The sequence below is a fragment of the Carassius carassius genome, chromosome 33 (genome assembly GCF_963082965.1).
Source record: "Carassius carassius chromosome 33, fCarCar2.1, whole genome shotgun sequence".
Taxonomy (NCBI): domain Eukaryota; kingdom Metazoa; phylum Chordata; class Actinopteri; order Cypriniformes; family Cyprinidae; genus Carassius; species Carassius carassius.
The window spans coordinates 2,769,713-2,791,498 of record NC_081787.1 but is presented as its reverse complement, the minus strand read 5'-3'; the positions used below and the strand labels follow the sequence as shown (position 1 = coordinate 2,791,498).

Here is a 21,786-nt window from a genome sequence, read left to right as displayed (position 1 = left end):
GATGGTACTGAACTGAACGCTGATAACATGCTGGAAGGTCTCCCTCCTCTTTAGCCCGGAGGACACGGCGTCCGTGATTTCCAACAAGAATGTCAAATTTGGACTCGTCTGACCATAAAACACTATTCCACTTTGAAATAGTCCATTTTAAATGAGCCTTGGCCCACAGGACACAACGGCGCTTCTGGACCATGTTCACATATGGCTTCCTTTTTGCATGATAGAGCTTTAGTTGGCATCTGCTGATGGCACGGCGGATTGTGTTTACCGACAGTGGTTTCTGAAAGTATTCCTGGTCCCATTTAGTAATGTCATTGACACAATCATGCCGATGAGTGATGCAGTGTCGTCTGAGAGCCCGAAGACCACGGGCATCCAATAAAGGTCTCCGGCCTTGTCCCTTACGCACAGAGATTTCTCCAGTTTCTCTGAATCGTTTGATGATGTTATGCACTGTAGATGATGAGATTTGCAAAGCCTTTGCAATTTGATGTTGAGGAACATTGTATTTAAAGTTTTCCACAATTTTTTTACGCAGTCTTTCACAGATTGGAGAGCCTCTGCCCATCTTTACTTCTGAGAGACTCTGCTTCTCTAAGACAAAGCTTTTATAGCTAATCATGTTACAGACCTGATATCAATTAACTTAATTAATCACTAGATGTTCTCCCAGCTGAATCTTTTCAAAACTGCTTGCTTTTTTAGCCATTTGTTGCACCCGTGCCAACTTTTTTGAGACCTGTAGCAGGCATTAAATTTTAAATGAGCTAATTAAGTGGATAAAAGTGTCAAATTTCTCAGTTTAAACATTTGCTACGTTATCTATGTTCTATTGTGAATAAAATATTGGCTCATGTGATTTGAAATTCCTTTAGTTTTCATTTTATTAAAATTTAAAAAACATCCCAACTTTTCCGGAATTCGGGTTGTAATCAAAACCAACTCAGCCTCTCAGTCCTGGCCTTCTAATATCTTTTCAGACAAGTATTAAGAGGTGGATAATAATTGAATATCATTAATGAGGATAAATGTCATAGACATTCCTGGCCTCAATTCAAAATGTCAATACACACCTAAAATGATGGGGTTGGGGATTTACATATGAAGACTAAATTGACTTCCAATTATTATTTGACATTCTAGAGGAATATAATGAGTACATGTGAAAAATAAAGAGAATGATTTAGTGCATGTCCTGTGTTGGAGCTAACTTTACAATCATTATTTGTCACTCTGATGCAATGGTTCCTGGTCCTGGAATACCTCCAATTCTGTACAATTTGTATTACAATTTGTATAAAACATTACTGATTCAACTCATCAGCTGTGATTAGTAGGGACTTCAAGAACTGAAATGGTTGTGTGAGAGAGACATCTAAAATGTGTACTCCAGGATCAGGTTTGGAAACAACTGCTCTGATGTACTAAGTTGTAAAATCATCTCTGCTTTTTTCATTTTCCTAATTATCATGGATGTTTTGAATTTTGATACTGCTAATAGTAGTATTTCTTATCATTTAAAAATTACATTTTAAAGCTTTTTGTTTGGGAGTAGGTTACCCCAGTGTAACACAGCACACATATATGATGCAACAAAACAACAATTTCAAAAAAATTAACAAAGGTTTCTGCATTGTAAGTGGTGTGATATCTATACAGGTGTTTTCATTTATTACTTGAGTCAAGCTTGCTACTGTTTTCGAAGACAGAACTCCAGCCTCTTGATGGGGTTCTTTCAAATTTGTAAGCACACTGTCATGCTGTGCAATTGTCTTCGGATTTATTCTTTACAGTATTTGGAGTGATGGTGGACCCCAGAAACCGTCATTGCCTCTGACTCTGTTTTATGATTTTATGGACAGTATCCCATTTATAGACCACACTCGCAGTGGTTGGGCCAAATGCAATTAACATGACTGTAACCTTGACCAGACTGCAACTCTTAATCACTGATGTCATCATGTGGGAGATCCAGTATCTATTAAAAATCTGAGCTGTGATGGCCAATAGCTCCTGAGCTGTTAAAGAGTCATATAATTTTGTAGTTCTCTACACTGTAAAAATCACTTAATTAAGTATATGTTTATAAGTTGTAAAATATGATTGCTTGATATACCAGTCTTGTAATTCCTGAAATATTTGTTTTTGTACAGTTTAGGTTTAGTCACATATCACTAACATTTGAATTGTGGATTTGGGTATTATTCAGTGGAATACAGTAGAAAGTGCAAATTCCACTTGAATATGTTTAACGATTCCCTGAGGTATATCAAGTTTGACTACATGTTACTGGAGGCTTTTGCATGAATTCAGTCAGACCACTGTTTTGAAATAATTATCTCTTTATTAACTGAAGCAATTATGGTAGTGTTAGTCTTAAAATTAAATCTTTCATGCAGAGTGCAGTGAATCAGAACTCTAAAGGTAACAGACTACGTCCAGTATACTTTAAGAATTTATTGTGTTGAAAAACAATGAACAAGGTGCAGTATGAAAAAAAATAGATTGAATCGATGTCCAGACTTGCGATCACTGGGTACAAGTTAACCACAGGGAACAGAGCTAGAGGCTAAGAGTTGTCAGAAAATAGGTGGAGCTGAGGATGGTGCAGGGTGCAGTCATGTGAAAGAAAGGCAGTTAACAGAATAGATTAATGGAAGACATTAAAAGACAGATTTCATATGTGTATGTTATACTGCTAGATATGATAAACAAATATGTGTCACATTATTCTATTGCTAGACATTCGACCACTAGACATCAGATTACTATTAACTTGATATAAAACATTTCATAATTGAATTCCATTTCCATGCTGGTTTGGGATTGTTATGCTAGGCTCGCTGGAGTACCAGTACAGCAGTAAAGTTCAGCAGATTTGATCAGCCAGTTTTTCTTTAGAAGCCTGGCAAGGTCATTAGTATTCAAACTCAAAATATGTTACCACTTATACTTGACTTTTCAGCATGGTTATCTCGCCAATTACTAATAAACCAACCAAATTTGACCTAGACAAGGAGCCAAGTTCTTTTAATCACCACTACTACCTCCTTCTTGTCACCTGACCAGTTGGTTTCCGTGACCTCCCTGGTAAGTGTAGGAGGCTAATTGCTGTGGTTTGTCACCAATTAGTTGATTTGAGAGTAGGTGGGCTAGTTTCACTCCTTGGTATGTGTTATAGCGATAGTCCTACACTTCATCATTGCCCCACTACACAGGCTAGCATTGCAGTTTTAGAGGAGAGTGCTTCATGACATAGAATGCAATAGAAAACTCCTGGAATTGTTTTCCACCATGCACTTAGGGTCAAGATACAGCTGTGAGTCTATAGAATTAAATGACCATGGACTTGATACACTGTACTCGTCCAGTCAACACTTTGATATTCTTATTTCAAGAACTAGTAAATGACAGCTGGGTTTTACACAAGGGGCTCTCATCTCTGGACGCTCCATATTCCTCTGTGGTTCTGCCATCAGTCTACAGAGAACCTGAGTGGAACTGGCAGTTCAAACAAGGAAAGAGAAATTTTGTGCTGGCCTCTCTTTTGACTTAGACAAAGTGACATGTGGAAATGTGTTTGTAAGGCCTCTGTTTTTACTGTGACTATTTTCCTCTCTACGTTGAAAATGGATCAAAGATCGTTAGGAGCTGGAAGTTAGTGTCCATGCTCTGACAAATTGAAGTGTGGTGCTTATTGTTCATGTTCAGAACTGGCCTGCAACTTTTGCTGATCCCATTTCTCCTCTTTCCCTAGCATTCCCTGTCATCACTTTACTCTATGCTAAATAGAAATGGCATAAAGCTAGATAGATGGACCCAGTGTAGGACATGCAGTTCATAGTTGTCATGTTTAAGATTAGCCCTTCAAACCAGAGTCTTTTTCCTAGCACCACTTGCCAATCCAAGTTAAACAAAACCAGTCCAAGAATTTTAAGATTACTTATTTTTATTATGACTCATCCTTTTGGTTGACAGCAGTTATTTATACTCTCTTTAGATTAGTTGAAGCCTGGGATGGGCATGGCAAGGCAGGGAGGGCGTCCCCTCTCAAAGTGATGATCCAAAGTGGTGATATAGTTTAAATCCAGCTATAACACATTCTGACAAGTTGAGTCGGCCATTAATAATCACTTCCTTCACCTTACCACCACATGCATATATTTAGTCAGGTGGAATAAATTAATGAAATCAGTCCTGTAGATCACACCAACAATAATCAAAAGCATATAGCTCATTCAGACCAATGGGGCTCCTTTTATAAGCCACACTTAAAGGACCCACCGTGAATTGGCACATTTAACCACCTATGGAATACTGTCAAATTCCTGTTTCCACATATGCCTTGTAACACTAGTACTATTGTTAAAGCGCTGCATTTGGTGGTAATCGCTGCCAAGATTCTAAAGAAAGTTGCAAAAGGACTGTGATCCATACACTGTGTCTCGAAGTAGGCCAACTGATCTGGTTCAATCAGCCTTAAGACTATTGCTTTAATGGGACACAATTGCGGTTTTATGGACTGGAGTCCTTCCCTAGTCATTTTAGTCACCACACAGTATTACGTTTGCTCAGCTCAGCCTTTTTCTCTCATGTCTTTTCTCCTCATTTGTGCAGTGGAGCCGCTTTAAACATAGCGGGCTGATATAGCCAGAGCCCCGGTGCCCATGTCAGACTACGCTAGCTGAGCAATTGAGTTCCCACTTCTAGTTCAGCACTGAACATTGTTTTCTTTGAACCCAGGTCTCTCAAGGCATTTCCAGCCCATTCAAAGTAAACAGCAACACTGCTGCTAAACTCTCGTCAGTGAAAAAGGGGTTAGCATTCAACCTCCACCTTCCAATGTTCTCCTAATAATATGTAGCATTTCTAATTTTCTCATGTTGACAAAAGTCTGAGTAAGAAAAGGTCATTGTTTATCTTTGTCGAGTCTTTGTGTGACTTCAGCCTCTTTGAACCATGAGGCTTTCTTAACCAACCTCTCACTGTTACCAACAGAGACCCCTGTTACAACTCTCTTATGGACAAAATTCACTTTTTCAAGTCAGGTTAATTAAAATTCCTTGCTGCTGATTTCAATCCTGTTTTTCAATAGCTTGTCCTACACACCCCCGTTCCGCTCCCTAAAACATTGTTTCTTTGATTTAAATCCGTGAAACCCTCAAAAGGTCTACTTGTGTTGCATTTGGCTTTATTTTGGTTCCCTGAAAAACAAAACAAAATCCAATGGGGGGAAACCATGTGGTCAGCCAAGCAGTAAAGTGATAGACTTTGCAAAGATTTTATAATTAATAACAATTTCTGGTCAGACAGAATTTCAGAAGAGAATAAAAAACAGACCGCCAGGCAATCACTGTGCTGTGAGAGATGGATGCTGGCCAGCATAAGGTCAACTCTGTCAACCGCAGTCCCATGAAGACCGAAGGCTGCAGTGTCTACAGGCCTGGCTGTGATGTCTACAAATAGCTCTCCAATGGCCAATCACTAACGGTTGCTCCTGGCTAAAAAGTACAAGTTCAGTCCAAAATTTCTTAAATCCTCCCTACAGAGAGTCTGATGAATGCTAGTAGAACGTCACTGTGTAAACAGCTCTTGAGCAGCAGACTGAAAGAGGCAGAGGTCAGTGCATGTGGCCTGCATATTCTGGACTCAATCAGGATGCTGATCTCAGAGGTTGGTGTTAATTACAGTTTATTACTGAACCACAAATGTAGTCCGGGCAGGACCATTTGGTCAGGGAGAATCTTAATAATGAGTGACGGCTTTGCTGTATGTTTGAGACTGCCTATGAGGTCACAGTTGGAGATGTCAATGCGAAAATGTTATTTGTGTTTTTGTGGGGTGTTGTTTTGGTTTCTCGTTTGATTAGATTAAAGGATGCTGAGATGAGTGAGTAGATTAGGCTCTTGCTAAGACCTCTATGCAAGTAACCTATAATCACCTCTTTTTACAAAACCCTTATTCCCTTGGATGGATATTGGTCTAGCCCCTGAATGAATCTCTGGGAACAGTCACGGGAGGAGTGTAAAGTTTATCATCTGCACTGAGAGACTTGCATCTGACCACACAAACATTACTTTTCCATCTCCCTGTATGCAGATGAAATTCCGGTCTAAGGAAAAATTGAGGCAGAAGAGCCAACAGCTGGCTGCTCTTCTTGGTTCTTTTTAGTATTTGGGTCCATGATAACTCCCTAGTAAATTGGATCATCAATCTTCCAGTCATACCGGTGGAAAAAGTCTTGCATTTTAGCGTCAGGGTTAGCCCCACATATGGAACTGTTTATAGGCTAATCCTGATAGAGGCATGAGGAGCGGAAGGGCACCAGATAGATCCACCTCCCACCCATCCAGTCCTCATCACATTCTCTAAAAAATGATCAACCATATTAACCACTTCCACATTACAAAACCTTTCTGATTGTAGCACTGAGAAAATCTAATTGTGCACTTCCTATAACTGGAAAGAAAAGGCTTGGATGTTTTTGTTTTTGTTGTAGTTTCTCCATTCAGTTTTATTCCCATTGTTCCTGTCCACACTGAGCAGCATTACGTAGGACGCACATCATTTTAAACATTATTTTGCCTGCCAGCTGTGAGTAATTGAAAAAGAGTGAGTGAGAAATTTTGTAGGAATGCTTGCGTCCCAGGGTTTAACATGAAATGTTGCAAATTCTGACATCAGGGCCAGGTCAAAGATCAACTCAGTAAAAAAAAAAAAAAAAAAAACGGATTTGGCATAAGCAATGATGTCTGTAGGGCTTTAGCAGTTCCCATGGAATGTGAGCTTGTAGAATTACAAACAAATCATTCTACAAGACTGTGGCAACATTTGGCCATAGTTTTACCCCATGTGTTTGTTTGCTAAAACTGAAGGACAAGAATCAAAAAGAGTGTATACACTGCTAAAGCTCTTTTACCGTTCAGTGGATTAGCACACAACTTGAGCTGAGCATTTCTGGCTGTCTGGAACTCACAGGGCCCAAGCCTAGGGTGACCATATGAGCCATTTTCTCAGGACGCATCCTTGCCAGGATTTTTATATTGCCTAAAATATCCAGATCTTGGCTGTTTGTGCTGATCGATCATTGTATGACATTCATAAGAGCTATAGAGAGCAGAACAGACGGCTCTTTATGCATTAAAATCACTCTGTTGGTACTTTGGTGTCATACAATGATCGGTGCACAGCGACGCTTCAAGTTGAATGAACGAACAAACACCTAACATGTACGTGTATTTGCATTGCTTTGATCGTTCTCTGTAGATCTCACCTTCTCACACACCAGGATTGGTTGATTATGTACAATATACCTGCATGTTATTGGTCAAACTACTTTGGATGTTTTAGGCGATATAGAAATCCATATCATATGGTCACCCTACCCAAGCCCTGACAGCGTGTGTGTCCGAGGGACCCCAGGCCCCTGTCACAACTCTCCACCTCCCGATACTCCCCCCTCTCCGCCTCCTGCCCGCCCCTGTTCGTACAAGCTAGGAAAATGTGCATGTAATTAGCAGATATAGTGGCAGTGGCAGCTGAGGTCTTGCTGACTCATGGGCACACGCAGAGTTGGCTCTGGAGACTCGCACACAGGAAGCCTTGGCCTCTGGTTGAAGTGGCCACTGTGCAGACAGCAGGATGTTACAGACGATGGCTGTCTTTCCAATTATCACCCAGCAGCAATTCACAGAGGTGCCAGACAACAATACAAACTGATGCCTGAGAGAAATAATCAACTTCCCATTTATGTTCCGTTTGCTTGTGGGAAAGAATGAAGATCCATAATGTGGGTTAACAGCGGTTGGCTGGGATACAAACAGGACAAAAGTGGAAATCTATGAGCCATAAAGTAAATTTTGCTGTGTAATTAAATGTTTGACTGTTTTTCTCAGTTCTGTGTTAGCTAAAGGAAGGAAATTTCCACCCAGGAAGATGAGAAATCCTTCCCTGCTCTTCTCGATTACAAAGCTACCGAGCAGAACAACAAGGGAATATATGGAGTGAGGGAAAATCTATATATGGCATACCTTCCCCCTAACGGCAAACGGATAGGCTGAGAGATTTACGTAATTGCTGAAAAGTTTGGATTTCTTTTTATGTTCAAGTGTTCCATTTAAAAGCAGTCTCATGTCTCATGGTATGCTAACGGCTTTTTTCCTTAGACAGGTCTTTGGCTAGCACTTTCCCTTCCCAGACAGAAGTGCTGGTCTACACCATCCATGCTGATATTTTCCATAATCTGGCCACTCACTTTTCCATTGGGTGCAATACATAAAATGTAAAGGTCAGTTTAATGTCAACTGTCCAGCCTTAACTCACAAAACTTGTATCATTTTACAAATAAGTTTCTTTGTTTTGACATTCATAGTGCAATTTGATGACTAACCTTTAAACTTATTTCAGCTTTTTTTCAGAACAGCCAAGTTATTATTAAAAGATAAGTCACAATTAATTTTCTAGTTCAATTTGTCTTATTTGTAATATCGTGTACTCTGCTTTTAAACAAATTAGGACTGTGTATGTTTTTTTGAAAACAAGGTCTGCTGTTATTTTTCTCAACCCTTTTAAAGCACACAAGCATCCTGCCTGCACTCCAGTTCCTTGCTAACGACCGCAGAGAATTAAAAAGAAAATGACACTCTTCCTTAATAAAGACATAACATTTGAGTGCTTAAGATAGAAACACTTCTGCTGCCGTATAGCCCGATCGTGCTTAAGTGTACAACATGGCTGTTTTAGGGTCACTCCATGTGTAAGAGTTTTTAACATAAAAGTCTGACCTTAGAGAAGCTGATAGACAGCTTAGACACATGTTGAGTATTGCGCCCCCATCACGCTCATTCTCCACAGTGCTCCACAGGTGGAAGCTCTCCGGACATTCCTCACTCCTGATGTGAACAAGTGAATAGAATAAAGCAGTCTGTAAATCTGGCACATCACCCTTATTGACACGAATCACAGATTTATGGCCTCATGGCCATGTGTGTGTGCACTGAAGGAAGTGTAAAGCACATGTTTTGAAGCTTAACTTCACACATGTACCTGCAGCCTTCAGCAGACGCGTAATGCATCTCGTTTTGCTTTCAGGAGTTATAATGTAAGTAAATGAATCTGGCATATGGGAGTTGATTCAGTTTATTCAGTGTGTTAAACAAGGATTCAATGCTGCTCTTTAAGGATCTGGACTCAGCATTTAAATGTTCTAATTATTGAGTGAAGCTTTAATCTAGACATCTGTTAAGTTTTACTGACTATAGTGCATATACTTTCTGTGTAGCACTACTCTTTAAGATGTTATTAAAAGTACATTAACTTGCTCTGTCAGACTATTTAATGCCTTTATCTTGACTTCCAGTGCTTTTATTATTATTATTATCTTGCATATAAGGACTACAAGCTGAATATTTCATGTGAATATGCAAAGAAACGTATCTGGAATTAATGACAAACCCATAGCATAAAATAATTAAACTTCCATAGCCATTCTAAACTTATTACTATAGGAAAACCAGTGGTTTCTCATAGTGAGGAAGGAATTTGGATTTAGTCAGATCAAGTTTCTCACCAGACGGGGGCACTAAGACAGCAAAATGTGGACACAAAAATCATGAAAAAAGAAAAACAATGTGAAACTATTTCAAGAAAGACATGACTCAAAGTATCTGCAAAAATAGATAAATTGCTTGAGATATTTCTGCAGTATCTGATTCACTGCTTGATACTCTTATTAAACAAATTGCATTCATGAATCACTATATTTTGCAATAGTTGCTGCCTTTGTTGATTTAACTATTAATAGTGGATAACATGACTAAACTTTAGTAAGAATTATGCTTTCTCAGTTAAAACAGCTATTTATTAATTATGTATTTATTTAAAAAATAGTTTATACCGTGCTCCCCACAAGCCTTCCTTGGTGGTGAATATAGGCTTTCACAATATAAAATCTTGTTTAATTACTCATTCTAATTTGGCGTTTCAAAAAACCTAGATGGCATGTGTCTTCTTTTCGCGCTGCGGTTTCTAATTCATAGCTTCGTGTTTGTCCCTCAACGTTAACGAGCATTTGGTGCGTGCTGAGTTATTTGAAGCTGTCCCAACAACTTCTCGAGTCGAGACCCCAAATGTCCCAGAATGACATCACGCATATTGGCCAGTAGGAGTGTGGAGCGCAGAGTTTGGGGGCTGGAAATCCAATAGGTACGAGCTCCGCTGAAGTTTCTCAAACACTATCAATGAGGATTTCCATTCTGGACCTTAAAAAAGCGGAATTGGTGAAGAATGAGAAGGAATCGTTTTGGACGTTTTGAATGATTTTGCAGAGTTTTTAAGGGCGTTTTTATCTAGTTAGTGATGTGCGTTTCTAACTTTTAATGCACATCGGTATGTTTCAGTGATGTGGAGAGACAGATGCAACTGCGCGTTTGAATGACCAAAGCTTTTTCCTGATGCATTTGGACAAGTTTTCAAAGTTGGAACTATTTTATGCTGGTATTGTAGCTCATCGTTTAGTTTCCCCCCTCGTTCTACCTGTAGTTTTTTGCTTTTGCGCGCGCGGGATTTAATTGGTTGGATGTAACGACGCGGATATATATATATATTTTTTTTAATATATAGCCTGCAAATTAGTTTTTGTTGTTTTTGAATATTCTTTTCTATTGTTATTGGGCTGCTGTCAGCCTCAGAGGATTTATGATGCGGTGGGTGAAGTATTGGGGGGCAGTGGCTGTGCTGTGCGGGCTGCTGTGCTGTGCTGTGAATGGATGCCCACATAAGTGCAGTTGTTCGGGCTCTCATGTGGATTGTCAGGGTCAAGGCTTCAGGACGGTGCCCAGGGGAATCCCGAGGAATGCCGAGAGACTGTGAGTACGCATAATATCGCGTTATTTGTACACCAATAATATAAGACAGCGGCGCGTTTACACACAGTGACAGTAGCGATTTAGCCTGTGTGAGCAGGAGAGGAAGAGAAGGTTTTTTTATTATTATTATTATTTTTTCTACAGCTGTTGTTGACTTGTAACATAGTGTCCATGTTACACGTATTATACACTGTAGTATTAATTTATTTAAAAAGAAAAAATAATATGCTAAGTACACCTATTTTACTCCTTGGATACCAGTCAAGCTGGATGCCTTTTACTAAAAATAATATAAATATAAAAGATGTACCTATATATATATATATAAACTGCTGTTGCAAGGATTATTTATTTGTCGAACAAGCAGCTGTGCTGAAAAGCAATGCATTTATTTTACTTGCAATTATACTTTGAAATCTAGAATTTTATAATTTTAAATTAAGACATCAAAATTATTTTCTGGGTGTCCCTCTTGTCAATGATATGTTTAAATATACTGAGAGAGAGAGAGAGAGAGAGAGAGAGAGAGAGCAGATTTAATAATGCATCAGTAATAAGCTTCATCTCTCAAATGGACAAACTGGAATTAATCAGCTCCGATCATGTGGCATTTTACACCAGCTATGTAAAAAATGTTCACATGAAATCAAGCCTGAATCCCATTTATAGTTGCACAACTCACTTCACATCAGTAACTCAACAGATCATTAAGAGAATGCAGGTCACAAATGTTACCAGTGGGATTGAATGGGTTTTAATTGAATAATAGTATTTTGTGTAATATGTGCACTATTGTAAACCATTACCATTAGTTTTTCTTAATAAGATTGATGGAACAAAATTGCATGATATCTTTTGTTACCTTTGCTCAGTTGATCAAGTTTCCTCTTATTGCTGGAATTGTTAAAGCAGGTCAGTTTAGTTCTTAAAGTGAAATATAGATTCAAAGCAGAGGTTCAATAAAAAATGAATAAATAAATAAATAAAATAAAAACGTTTATTTTAAAACCAGTATGGGATATGCTCAGTGTCATGTTATTCTGTAGTGCATATAAATCAATTTAAGTACTTCACATTTGAAGTTTTCTTTAAACTTACAGGAATTCCATGTGTGTTATAAACTGTCTAATGCATGAAGAGTTTTTGTTCAGAGTTTTGTATTGAAAGTTTGAAGAGTTTGGAGTCGAGAAACATCACATTTCATTGATTATATGCAGAATGTTCTAAATGAGGCTTGAGATATTGTGTCCACATCTGAATGTTGAACAGAATTGCATCTGATTCTTTCATGCAGTATAATGAGTTTACACAAACATTAACTTGATTAATGGACGTATGGTGCGAGTGTGTGTATGTACCTTGGCTGTATTAGCTGGGGAACCACAAGTCCGTTAAGGGGCGCACTGCAGCTGAAGACAGACTCTCTTATGTGTTTAGATGACTTCTAACCACTGGTGAATTTCACTGTAAAAATATCCTTAATTTCCTTGTTTCCACCTGCGGCGCTTCTGTCATGAAACGCCATGACAGTTCATTAAGTATCACAACCATCTGGTATAATATCATTTTCGGGACTGATAGGAAAGGCTTCCAGTCTGTTCAGTGGCCAGAGGTCTGGTTAAACCTTCCAACCTTTAACCCCTGAAGGGCTTTTCAGTGGAAATTTTCATGTGGAGAGAAAAATAAATACGTGTCAAGACCCTCGGCGTATTGGATTAGTTTTAAAATATACCATGTTAGGTTTAGTCTTGCTTAAACTAGAGACAGATGCAAGTCTTTCATGGTGTGCGAAGCATTTGGTCAACTTTGCATATTCTTATAACCGATTTTATTCATTGAAAATCAAGCAATTCATCCAATGTTTTGCATCAAGCTACAGCATCTGTAAATTAGCAGTTTTCAAGACTGCTCAAAGTCCAGAAGTCCCGTCTCCACGTCTCCTGGGTACGATTAACACGCCACAAGGTTTCCCAGAGCACCCTGGAGTGTTCATTTAACTGTAATGACTGCACCTCTGCCCTAAGCAAGGCCTAGTTACCCACAATTCAAGAGTTCAGGCACATTTCCCTCTAATAAATGTGCATTTATTTGAAAGGCTTTTCTTTCTTTGACAGCTCATATGATTTTGTGCTCATTAGTAGCTCCTGTTGCAACTGTAATATCCCCTTTCAGTCACTCACACATGCTCTTTCTCACTCTTTCATCTCTCTCGCTCTAATTTGCACCAGTTACGCACACATTTTGTAGCATTTAATAGCAAATTCTCTCCACCGGAGTCTTAGGCCCTCTCGCAGTTAACACTTCAGGAACAATGTGGCACTTTGTGGCTGGCGTAGTGTTTGGTCTGCTGGATCAGGAGAGATAACGGCAGCATTCCCTTCCTCTCATTACACTCTGGGTGTCTTAATGAAGTTTCGCTGTGAAACCGCCAACTCCTGCTTTCCCAACTGGAAGCTCCGCCCTCAGTTGCATATCCATTTGTCAGCATTTGCTTATGCTTCATGTGAGTTTTCTTATTATTGCAAAGAGTCAGTCAACGGGATAGTGTGTGTGTTTGTTGTGTTGGTGTTGGAGCGAATCAGGAGGTGGGTTTGTGGTCTCCGGTGCCCTGCTGACCTCAGTGGGCATATGAGGAGCATATGTGAAGTCTCTCTGCACACTGCAGTCTGCCAGACAGTTGCTGGCACTGCTTGTGGGCAAAGATTTCAGGGAAATATTCGCCACGCAACTTTAGAAAAAAATATAGTTTTCATGTACGGAAAACATTTAAAATGCCTCATTTCAGGCTGTACATCAAAGCTTAGCGCAGTCTTTGGTGAGTCTGGGAGCCAGCAGACCTCTCGTCACAAAAGTCTTGAAGAGGTCACTCCGAATGTCAGGGACCCAGAAGTTTGTGAATCTTCCAAGCTTGTGTCATACTTTAATGGAAGGCAGGATTCGATAATGTGCACGCCTCCAGGCCGTTTCACATTTACGAGGGCTTTTGTTTTGCGGGCTTTGTCACCAAAGCAACACATCAAGGGCTTCGTTATTCTCATCAGTACATCTTGTTAGTAGTGGCTAGAAGTGACCGTGTTTATCCTAAGCTAACAAATATGAATAAAACCATGTGTGGTTTTATGATTTTGTTACTTTGATGTAAAAATCACGGGCACAAACACTTGGTTGCAGCTAACAACCAGTAAACAAAAGATTCAAAGCAGAGTTTCTGAATGATCTGATGAGGGTTTTGCTAGGTTTTCGGTAGGCAGAAAGAAAGAGGACTCTAATAAAGTTTCGGTTAGTTAAAGTAGTCATGCTATGAAGTTAATGTTTTCAGAAGTCAGTCAAATAGTGATGTTCATCTGTGTTTTTGTTACACTTTATTTTGCAGTAATGCGAAAATGTGCTCTTTAACTGTTCTCTGTTTTATGTTTTGGGGTGTTTGATTCATTTAGTGAATTATTTTGTTCAGATGGTTCATGTAAATGTTTAGAAATTATTCGCTGATTCATTTGAGTCCTTACCCAATATTTTACGCCCCATTTAGTTAAATGCTGCTGTTCATTATATACCCATATGTATAATTTAAGATTTTTCTAGGTGTATTGTTTGTATTTAGCTTTAATGTATATATAACTGCCATTTAATGCTTCAGGTCATATTATCTGAAATATGTTTTTCAAACTGTAGCTTGACTAAAATTTTAGCCTAGGATGTAATGACTTCAAAGTAAAGACTCCCCGGTCAAACGTGAGTTACAATACAAGAAAAAAAACACTCTTTTTTTTATACAGGAAACTCAGTGGAAACAGAGCGCCACAAAGCCAAATAAATAAACCTATGGTGGCCTGGTACAGAGGTTGGTGATCGATATGGTCAGCCGGGACACTCTTTTTTTCTGACTGTTCTTCCCAGCAATGACATCTACGGAAAGTTGGTGGGAGGGTATCCTTGGTTACCCCCGGAGTCCAAGATGAGACTTGTGTTATTGATGAGCCTTTTGTAGCCTGGCTGTCATATTGACTTTCACACAGACGTGTTGAAGATGCCCTTGTCACCTCTCAGCCATGCGTTACTCTAGTAATTTAAGAACTCATACACTGTGCAAGAACACCAGGCCGTCTGCTCTATTAGCTGTCAGGGTTTGAAAATAAACCATCCGGGGGGTAAAAGAAATAAAAAATAATTCATTTTTGTCCGCTCTGCTTAGTGTGAAGTGAGCGTCCTTCGCATCCAGACATGTCGTTATAAAAATATTTACTAAATGAAATTCACCCTGAGATGGAAACTGCCAACATTGCTCATAAACAATGAAGAGGAACTCAACGACGCACTGGCTGCTTCATTTTCACTGCCTTCATCCCGAAACTCCAGTGATGAGTTTATCCTTTATCCTCATGCAGAGCCAATCCTTATCCAACTCCAATCCAATCTCTTCTAACAGTTAAATCAGATGATATTCTGTTTTAATCACAAAAAAAGCATTTACCAAAGATAATAAACAGTCATCACCAGCCATGCCAGGTAATAAAAAATAAAAGATTGCATTTTTGTGGTTTTGGTTACTAACGTGCAGAGTTTTGGCAGTAAAAATGAATGTGTATGGAGCCCTGTGACGATTTCAGGGAATATGGGATTGTTAAGAGTTTTTGAGGTGGTAGTAATATGTTGGGAGGTACACCTCGGTAATTCTGAGATGTGTGGTAGCCGCATGGCTCCTGGCTGCTAGGCTCATAGGAGATGAAAGAGCGGTAATAAGCCCCCCCCCCCCCCCCAATTGATCTCACACAAGTGCAAACGAACAACCGTTTTGGTGACGAACTTCCAGAAAACTGGGAAAAGGAAAGAGCTCTGTTATGGGAGAGTGAGGAGGACAGAATGAGGCATCTACCTGTTTGTAATGCACAAAATAATTGCACCGTTCGCATTAAAGTTATTAAAGTATCCCCATCTGTGTCTTGCATTTAGCATCTGCCTTATAATTTTCAGTGGCATACGGAAGCCTCAGTGAATTACCTCAGTGAAGGAGAAATGATAATTAATACAGTCATTTAATGAAGAGATAATAGGAGGCAGAAATCACATTGGCAGTAATGACAGCGAACCTGTTCATTTAAATGCACAGGACAAGCATAAACTCATGTTGTGCTTTATCTGTGCTTATATCAAAGGTGTTTAGTTGTAATTAATCAATAGATATGAGAACAAAATGTATTCTTATTGATGTGTCTATACGTCCTGATAATATCTTGTGCATCTTATGAGGAGAATATTAATGGGTTGGACACAAGTAATAAAAAACAGCCATCTAAAGCGTCCAAACCAAAGGAAGAACTCATTTAAGATTCCAAACAGCAATGAGAAGCTTTCAAGAGGAAATGGAGCATACCTATCAGCTTTTGAGGACTATACTAGCGTGGCTTTGAGGATAATAACAGAAGATTACGACAGGAAACACATTGAGAGGTATCGTATGGGAACAGAAAAAGCAACTCTAGTTTTCATGCACATTTTTCTCGCTCCGCTTTGAGGTCTTATGGCACCTCGGTCGCCTGCCGTGTTGCAATTGTGGCACAACGCAGTCAAAATATCCTCCAGGAAAAAATCGCAAAGATTCTTCTCTTTGTCCGGTGCCGTCCTGAGAAGCACATTTTACTAGAGTATTCTGCTGGCTTATGACCTGGATGAGTCGGGTTGAGTGGTCTAACGGTGTAGTGGGCCCCAGAGGGGGTGCATTGTTAGTATGGAACACCTGCCGTTTGAATGGGCACCTTATCCCCTCAACAAATTAAAACAAACAATAGCCAGTAGGGGGCTGCCATATCTGTGAACTCCACCTTGTCAGTGTGACCGGAGGTTTGATTAAGTTTCTAGAGGAAGCGGGACTTAGTTAGCTCCCCGGGCTGTTAACACATCCTGTAAAAAACTGACACGATGAGGATTGAAGTGACGGATAGAGAGAGAGAGAGAGGAAATGTGCAGTGTTATTAGTGGGATTACATTGCAAGCAGGTGAGAGGATACAAGATTGGAAAACTACAGAAGAGAGAACTACTGGGAGATTAGGGCATGTGAAAACGGAAAGAGAGTGACGTGGAGAGACAGAGTGGGAGTATTTGTGGGAGCACTGTGTTTATGTAGAATTGTGGAGAAGTTAAAATATCATGGAACATGATGATGCATTAAGATTTTTGAGTTCAATGCAGGAGAAACTATGTACTGGTTATTTTCTTTTAATGCAGTTGCAAGTAATTGGAACTGAAACTTTCAAGCTTCATAAAGGCTGTTGACTGCTTTAACTAGACCAGTGAGTCAGACCTCATCAGAACCGATCAGTCCTAACTACTATTTGTAAATAAAAGATGCTGTCATTTTATACAAAAGCCACATATGCAAAATATTTTAACACTTAAAGCACACTGCTAAAGTCTCTTATGCTCACCAATGCTGCATTTATTTAATCAAAATACAGTAAAAACTGTAATATTTTAAAATTATTATTATCATTAAAAATAACTAATTTCTACAATATTATATTTTAAAATGCAATTTATTCCTGTGATCAAAGCTGAATTTTCAGCAACATTACTGCAGTCTTCAGTGCCACCTGATCCTTCAGAAATGTTTCTAATATGCTGATTTGCTGCTCGAGACACTATTTTTATTACTATCAATGATGAAAACAGTTATGCTACTTAATATTTTTTTTGTGCAAACCATACACCTTACACATACATTTTTAAATAAAAAGTTCAAACGAACAGCTTCTATTTAAAATAAAAAGATTTTAATAACATTAAAATTGTGTTTACTTTGACTTTTTATTAATTTAATGCATCCTTGCTAAAAAAAAGACCTTTTGAACAATAGTGTTCCTCAATAACACAGACAATCAGCAAACACTTTTAAGTGAAATAAGGTCTTTATATTACCACACAACCAATAAGTGACGATAAAAACAAAAACAACACCATAAAGAAAGAAGTCAACAAAAAGTAAAGCAATAATAACAGTAATTAACAATAATAAAATACTTAATTTATTAATTCTGCAATGCATGATGGGAGCTCTCAAGCTCTTATCATGCTTAATCAACAGTTGTTCAGACAAACCTAGGCCAGTTGGGACAACATTTTGGGGAATATTTTTTTACATTTTTGTCAATTCAGGTAATTCACATTTTTCTTCAGCTGTATGTCAAAAAGTGGGTGTGAAAGATACATTACAAAGATACAAGATACTTACAAAAACAGCGTCATCTTTTTACATAGTAATGCTACACTCGACGTCTGGGAGAGCATGGTAAATGGACTGCATTTATATAGCGCTTTCAACAGACCACATGGCCATCCAAAGCGCTTTACAAGTTGCCTCACATTCACCCATTCACACACCGACTGCGGTGTCAGCCATTCAAGGCGCCATCCAGCTCGTCGGGAGCAATTGGGGTTAGGTGTCTTGCTCAAGGACACCTCGACACTTGGTCAGGTGGAGCCGGGGATTGAACCACCAACCTTCCGGTTTGTAGACAACCTAGATGAACCACTGAGCCACTGCCGCCCCATAGCATCATGTAATGGAATGCAGAGTCTGTAAATCGCCTGTCCCCTGTAATATGTTTCATATATGGCTCATATTAGTCTGCTTGATGTGCGTTTTGTGGTTCTGGGGAAGTCTTTTGAAATCCAATATGCCTTTAAATCAGATTTATAAATGTTTATGTATATTATGAGAAACACACTGAGACGGCCCGATGTTAGTGAGTATGTGTATGTATGTGTGTGTCATTATATGTCACTGTATATTTCTCCACGTTAATCTTTTCAGTGTGGTGGGGCCCAAGTAAACAGCACCCATAGAGGAAGTCAATTGGCATGTATACTCATTTCGGTGAATGTATACAATTTGAGACACGCTTGAAACAACTGATAAAACAGTCTGGGAAAAGGATAAAGTATTGACTAGAGTGGAAAAATACTTAGTTTGGTAATATATAATTCATTTAGATGCAAGAGGAGATGTTTTCCAAACAAAAATTTTTCCATGCAGTCTGTCTTTCTCAAGCAGTTTATTCCCATCTTCTTATTCGCTTTGCTTGCCTGCAGAACAAAATATAATTTCCAAGACATTTTTTGAGCCTTTAGCTGTCTTATTTTTGTACGGAAAAGAAAGAAGAACAAAAAAAAAACAGAGCCAGACTTTAGACTTAAGGCAGAATAGTCCCACCTTTAAAATTAAAGGCAATGGTGTCATTAGCTCCGATTGCACTGTGAAAAATGTTGCTGCAGTTAGTTATAACAACTTATAATGTGTTGAGATGACCTATGTATCCAACTTAACTACACTAAAGTTAACTAAACTTATAATTTAAGTCAAGCATTAAAGAACACATTATTACTTATTTTGTTGTTGAGTTTAAAGTTGTGATAACCAATAGCTGCAATAATTTTTTACAGTCGAACCAAGTGTGTCGTACACTTCATGAAAAGCGAAGCCAAAACATTTAGATCGCCATCTGGTGGCTGGCTTCAGTATAGTTCATAAACCCTGCCCTCTTCATTTAAACAAATGGGACGTAAGCCAAAATAAAAAAAAACTTACACTTCAAATAAATTTTTTCTCAAAGGTGGTCTCTTTCATTTTAGGTAGCTCTTATCGCGCTGATGTATGTTCAAGTGTTAATGTTTTCTATAAAGTTAGTTTTTAGTTAGTTATTTGATGCTATAAAAATGGGGTGTGGGATCATGGTTGTGAGCTTGTGATTGGGTCTGAGGGAGTTTGGGCGGGACTTTGATGTGGCTCCAGCTCATGATCACTACTGTACAGACTCAGTGTCCAAATTAATAACTACTGCGCAGACTCGGGCTCCAAATGAATCACTACTGCGCAGACTCAGGCTCCAAATTAATCGGTACCGCTTAGACTTTGACACCAAACAAATCACTACTGAGCAGACTCAGGCTTCAAATGAATCACTACTCTGCAGACTCAGGCTCCAAATGAATCAGTACCGCGCAGAATCTGACTCCAAATGAATCAGTTTTTTTTTTTTTTTTTTTTTTTATTTTTTTTTATTTGATGCTATAAAAATGGGGTGTGGGATCATGGTTGTGAGCTTGTGATTGGGTCTGAGGGAGTTTGGGCGGGACTTTGATGTGGCTCCAGCTCATGATCACTACTGTACAGACTCAGTGTCCAAATTAATAACTACTGCGCAGACTCGGGCTCCAAATGAATCACTACTGCGCAGACTCAGGCTCCAAATTAATCGGTACCGCTTAGACTTTGACACCAAACAAATCACTACTGAGCAGACTCAGGCTTCAAATGAATCACTACTCTGCAGACTCAGGCTCCAAATGAATCAGTACCGCGCAGAATCTGACTCCAAATGAATCAGTTTTTTTTTTTTTTTTTTTTTTTTTTTTACCGTGCAGACTCTTGCTCCAAATGAATCACTGATGCGCAGACTCAGGCTCTAAATGAATCACTACTCTGCAGACTCTGACTCCAACTGAATCAACTATGCAGACTCAGGCTCCATAAGTATTACTAGTGCACAGACTCAAGCTCCAAATGAATCCGTACCGCGCAAAATCTGACTCCAAATGAATCAGTTAGTGACAGTTAGTGTCCTGAGATGCGAGCTTAGGACTGCACATACGCATTGGCTAGACCAACCTGAAATATCAGCTTTTTTTTAAACACTGTTCAAGCATAGTTGTCAACATTTATGGCGTAAATCACATCAATTTTTTTTTGCTGATTTGAAACATGGTATTTAAATGTGAGTATGGCAAGCAGTTTTGTGGATTTCAGGATTTCCCCATTCAAGTGGATCAGACTTGGAGTTGCATTCATGAAATAACTGCCTGGAGGCATTGCAAGTTATGGCCGTTGAGTAAACACATTTTACTTGAAAGGAACTTTCACCCAGTTAAACATATTAAGAAAAGAATAGCATTGTATAGAGTCATTGTACTGTACATGTAGAACAGAAAAGGGCAGGTGTATGCTGACGTGATCCTGAGCTGTGCATGTGAGTGTGTATGGGAACGTTTAGAGTGGAGGCAGCTCAATAGCAGCATGCTGAAAGTGAGTCGTCTCCAGTGAATGCGAGACAAAGTCGGCCTCTCAGACTCAGTATTCCACAGCATGGCACTAATGCTCCCTGGCAGACGCCAGCTTTGAACAGCATTGCCCTGCGGGCATCTGGTGCGAATTGGGGCCGTCGAGGCACTGCCAGGGAGCCTCTGAATTTAAATTCTCTGTTTACTGAATCTGCTGTGAGCTGAGACTTGAAAAATCATGTTTGCAAGCATAAGTGAAATGAAAAGCTTTTAACTTTACTTTTTTCTCAATCCCTCTCCCTTTTTTTTCTCTCCAGGGATCTGGACCGGAATAACATCACCCGGATCACCAAAGTGGACTTCTCTGGCCTCAAGAACCTGCGCGTGCTGTAAGATGTCACTCTGTATCTCTCGCTCTTACAGTTAATCCTTCCTTTAACTCCCAAGTTCCCCTCCTTTACCATGTTGTCTTTACAGTCAAAGCCATCAAAGGGTTTTAGGCTGAAAGCCGGGAGGATTACGGCACAAGTCATAATAAAACAAACTGACATTTAAGCTGAGTAAATCCGACACATTTAACATGACCCTGTGACTGAACATCTAATGAAGTCATTGCCTAAGATGCAGTCAATCTTCAAACTTGTTCTTAAGTTTGAATAATATGGAACAATATATTCCATTCCAGAAACTTGAACCTTTAGAATAAATACTGTAAATGACAGACGATTGCTCGGAGAGGTGCAGGGCAGTGGTGATCTCCTCTGGAGAAAGTGTTCTTTCAGCTTAATGACTGTAATCATGTATTTCTCTGTGCTGTTTTCTTCCTGAATGAGAACCAGTAAAGAGAGTGGATAATAATAAACAAGTGAA

General features: G+C 39.2%; 1 protein-coding gene across 1 annotated transcript in view; it reads left to right on the top strand.

The window, feature by feature from the left end:
* Positions 1-10,184: 10,184 nt before the first annotated feature.
* The window catches only part of LOC132113514 (slit homolog 3 protein-like), a 106,671-nt gene continuing 95,069 nt past the window's right edge, over positions 10,185-21,786 (top strand). The window contains exons 1-2 of the mRNA XM_059521307.1: positions 10,185-10,865; positions 21,234-21,305. Of these exons, the coding sequence (XP_059377290.1) occupies positions 10,696-10,865; positions 21,234-21,305 (242 nt within the window). The 5' untranslated portion in view covers positions 10,185-10,695. The remainder of the gene's footprint in view (positions 10,866-21,233; positions 21,306-21,786) is intronic.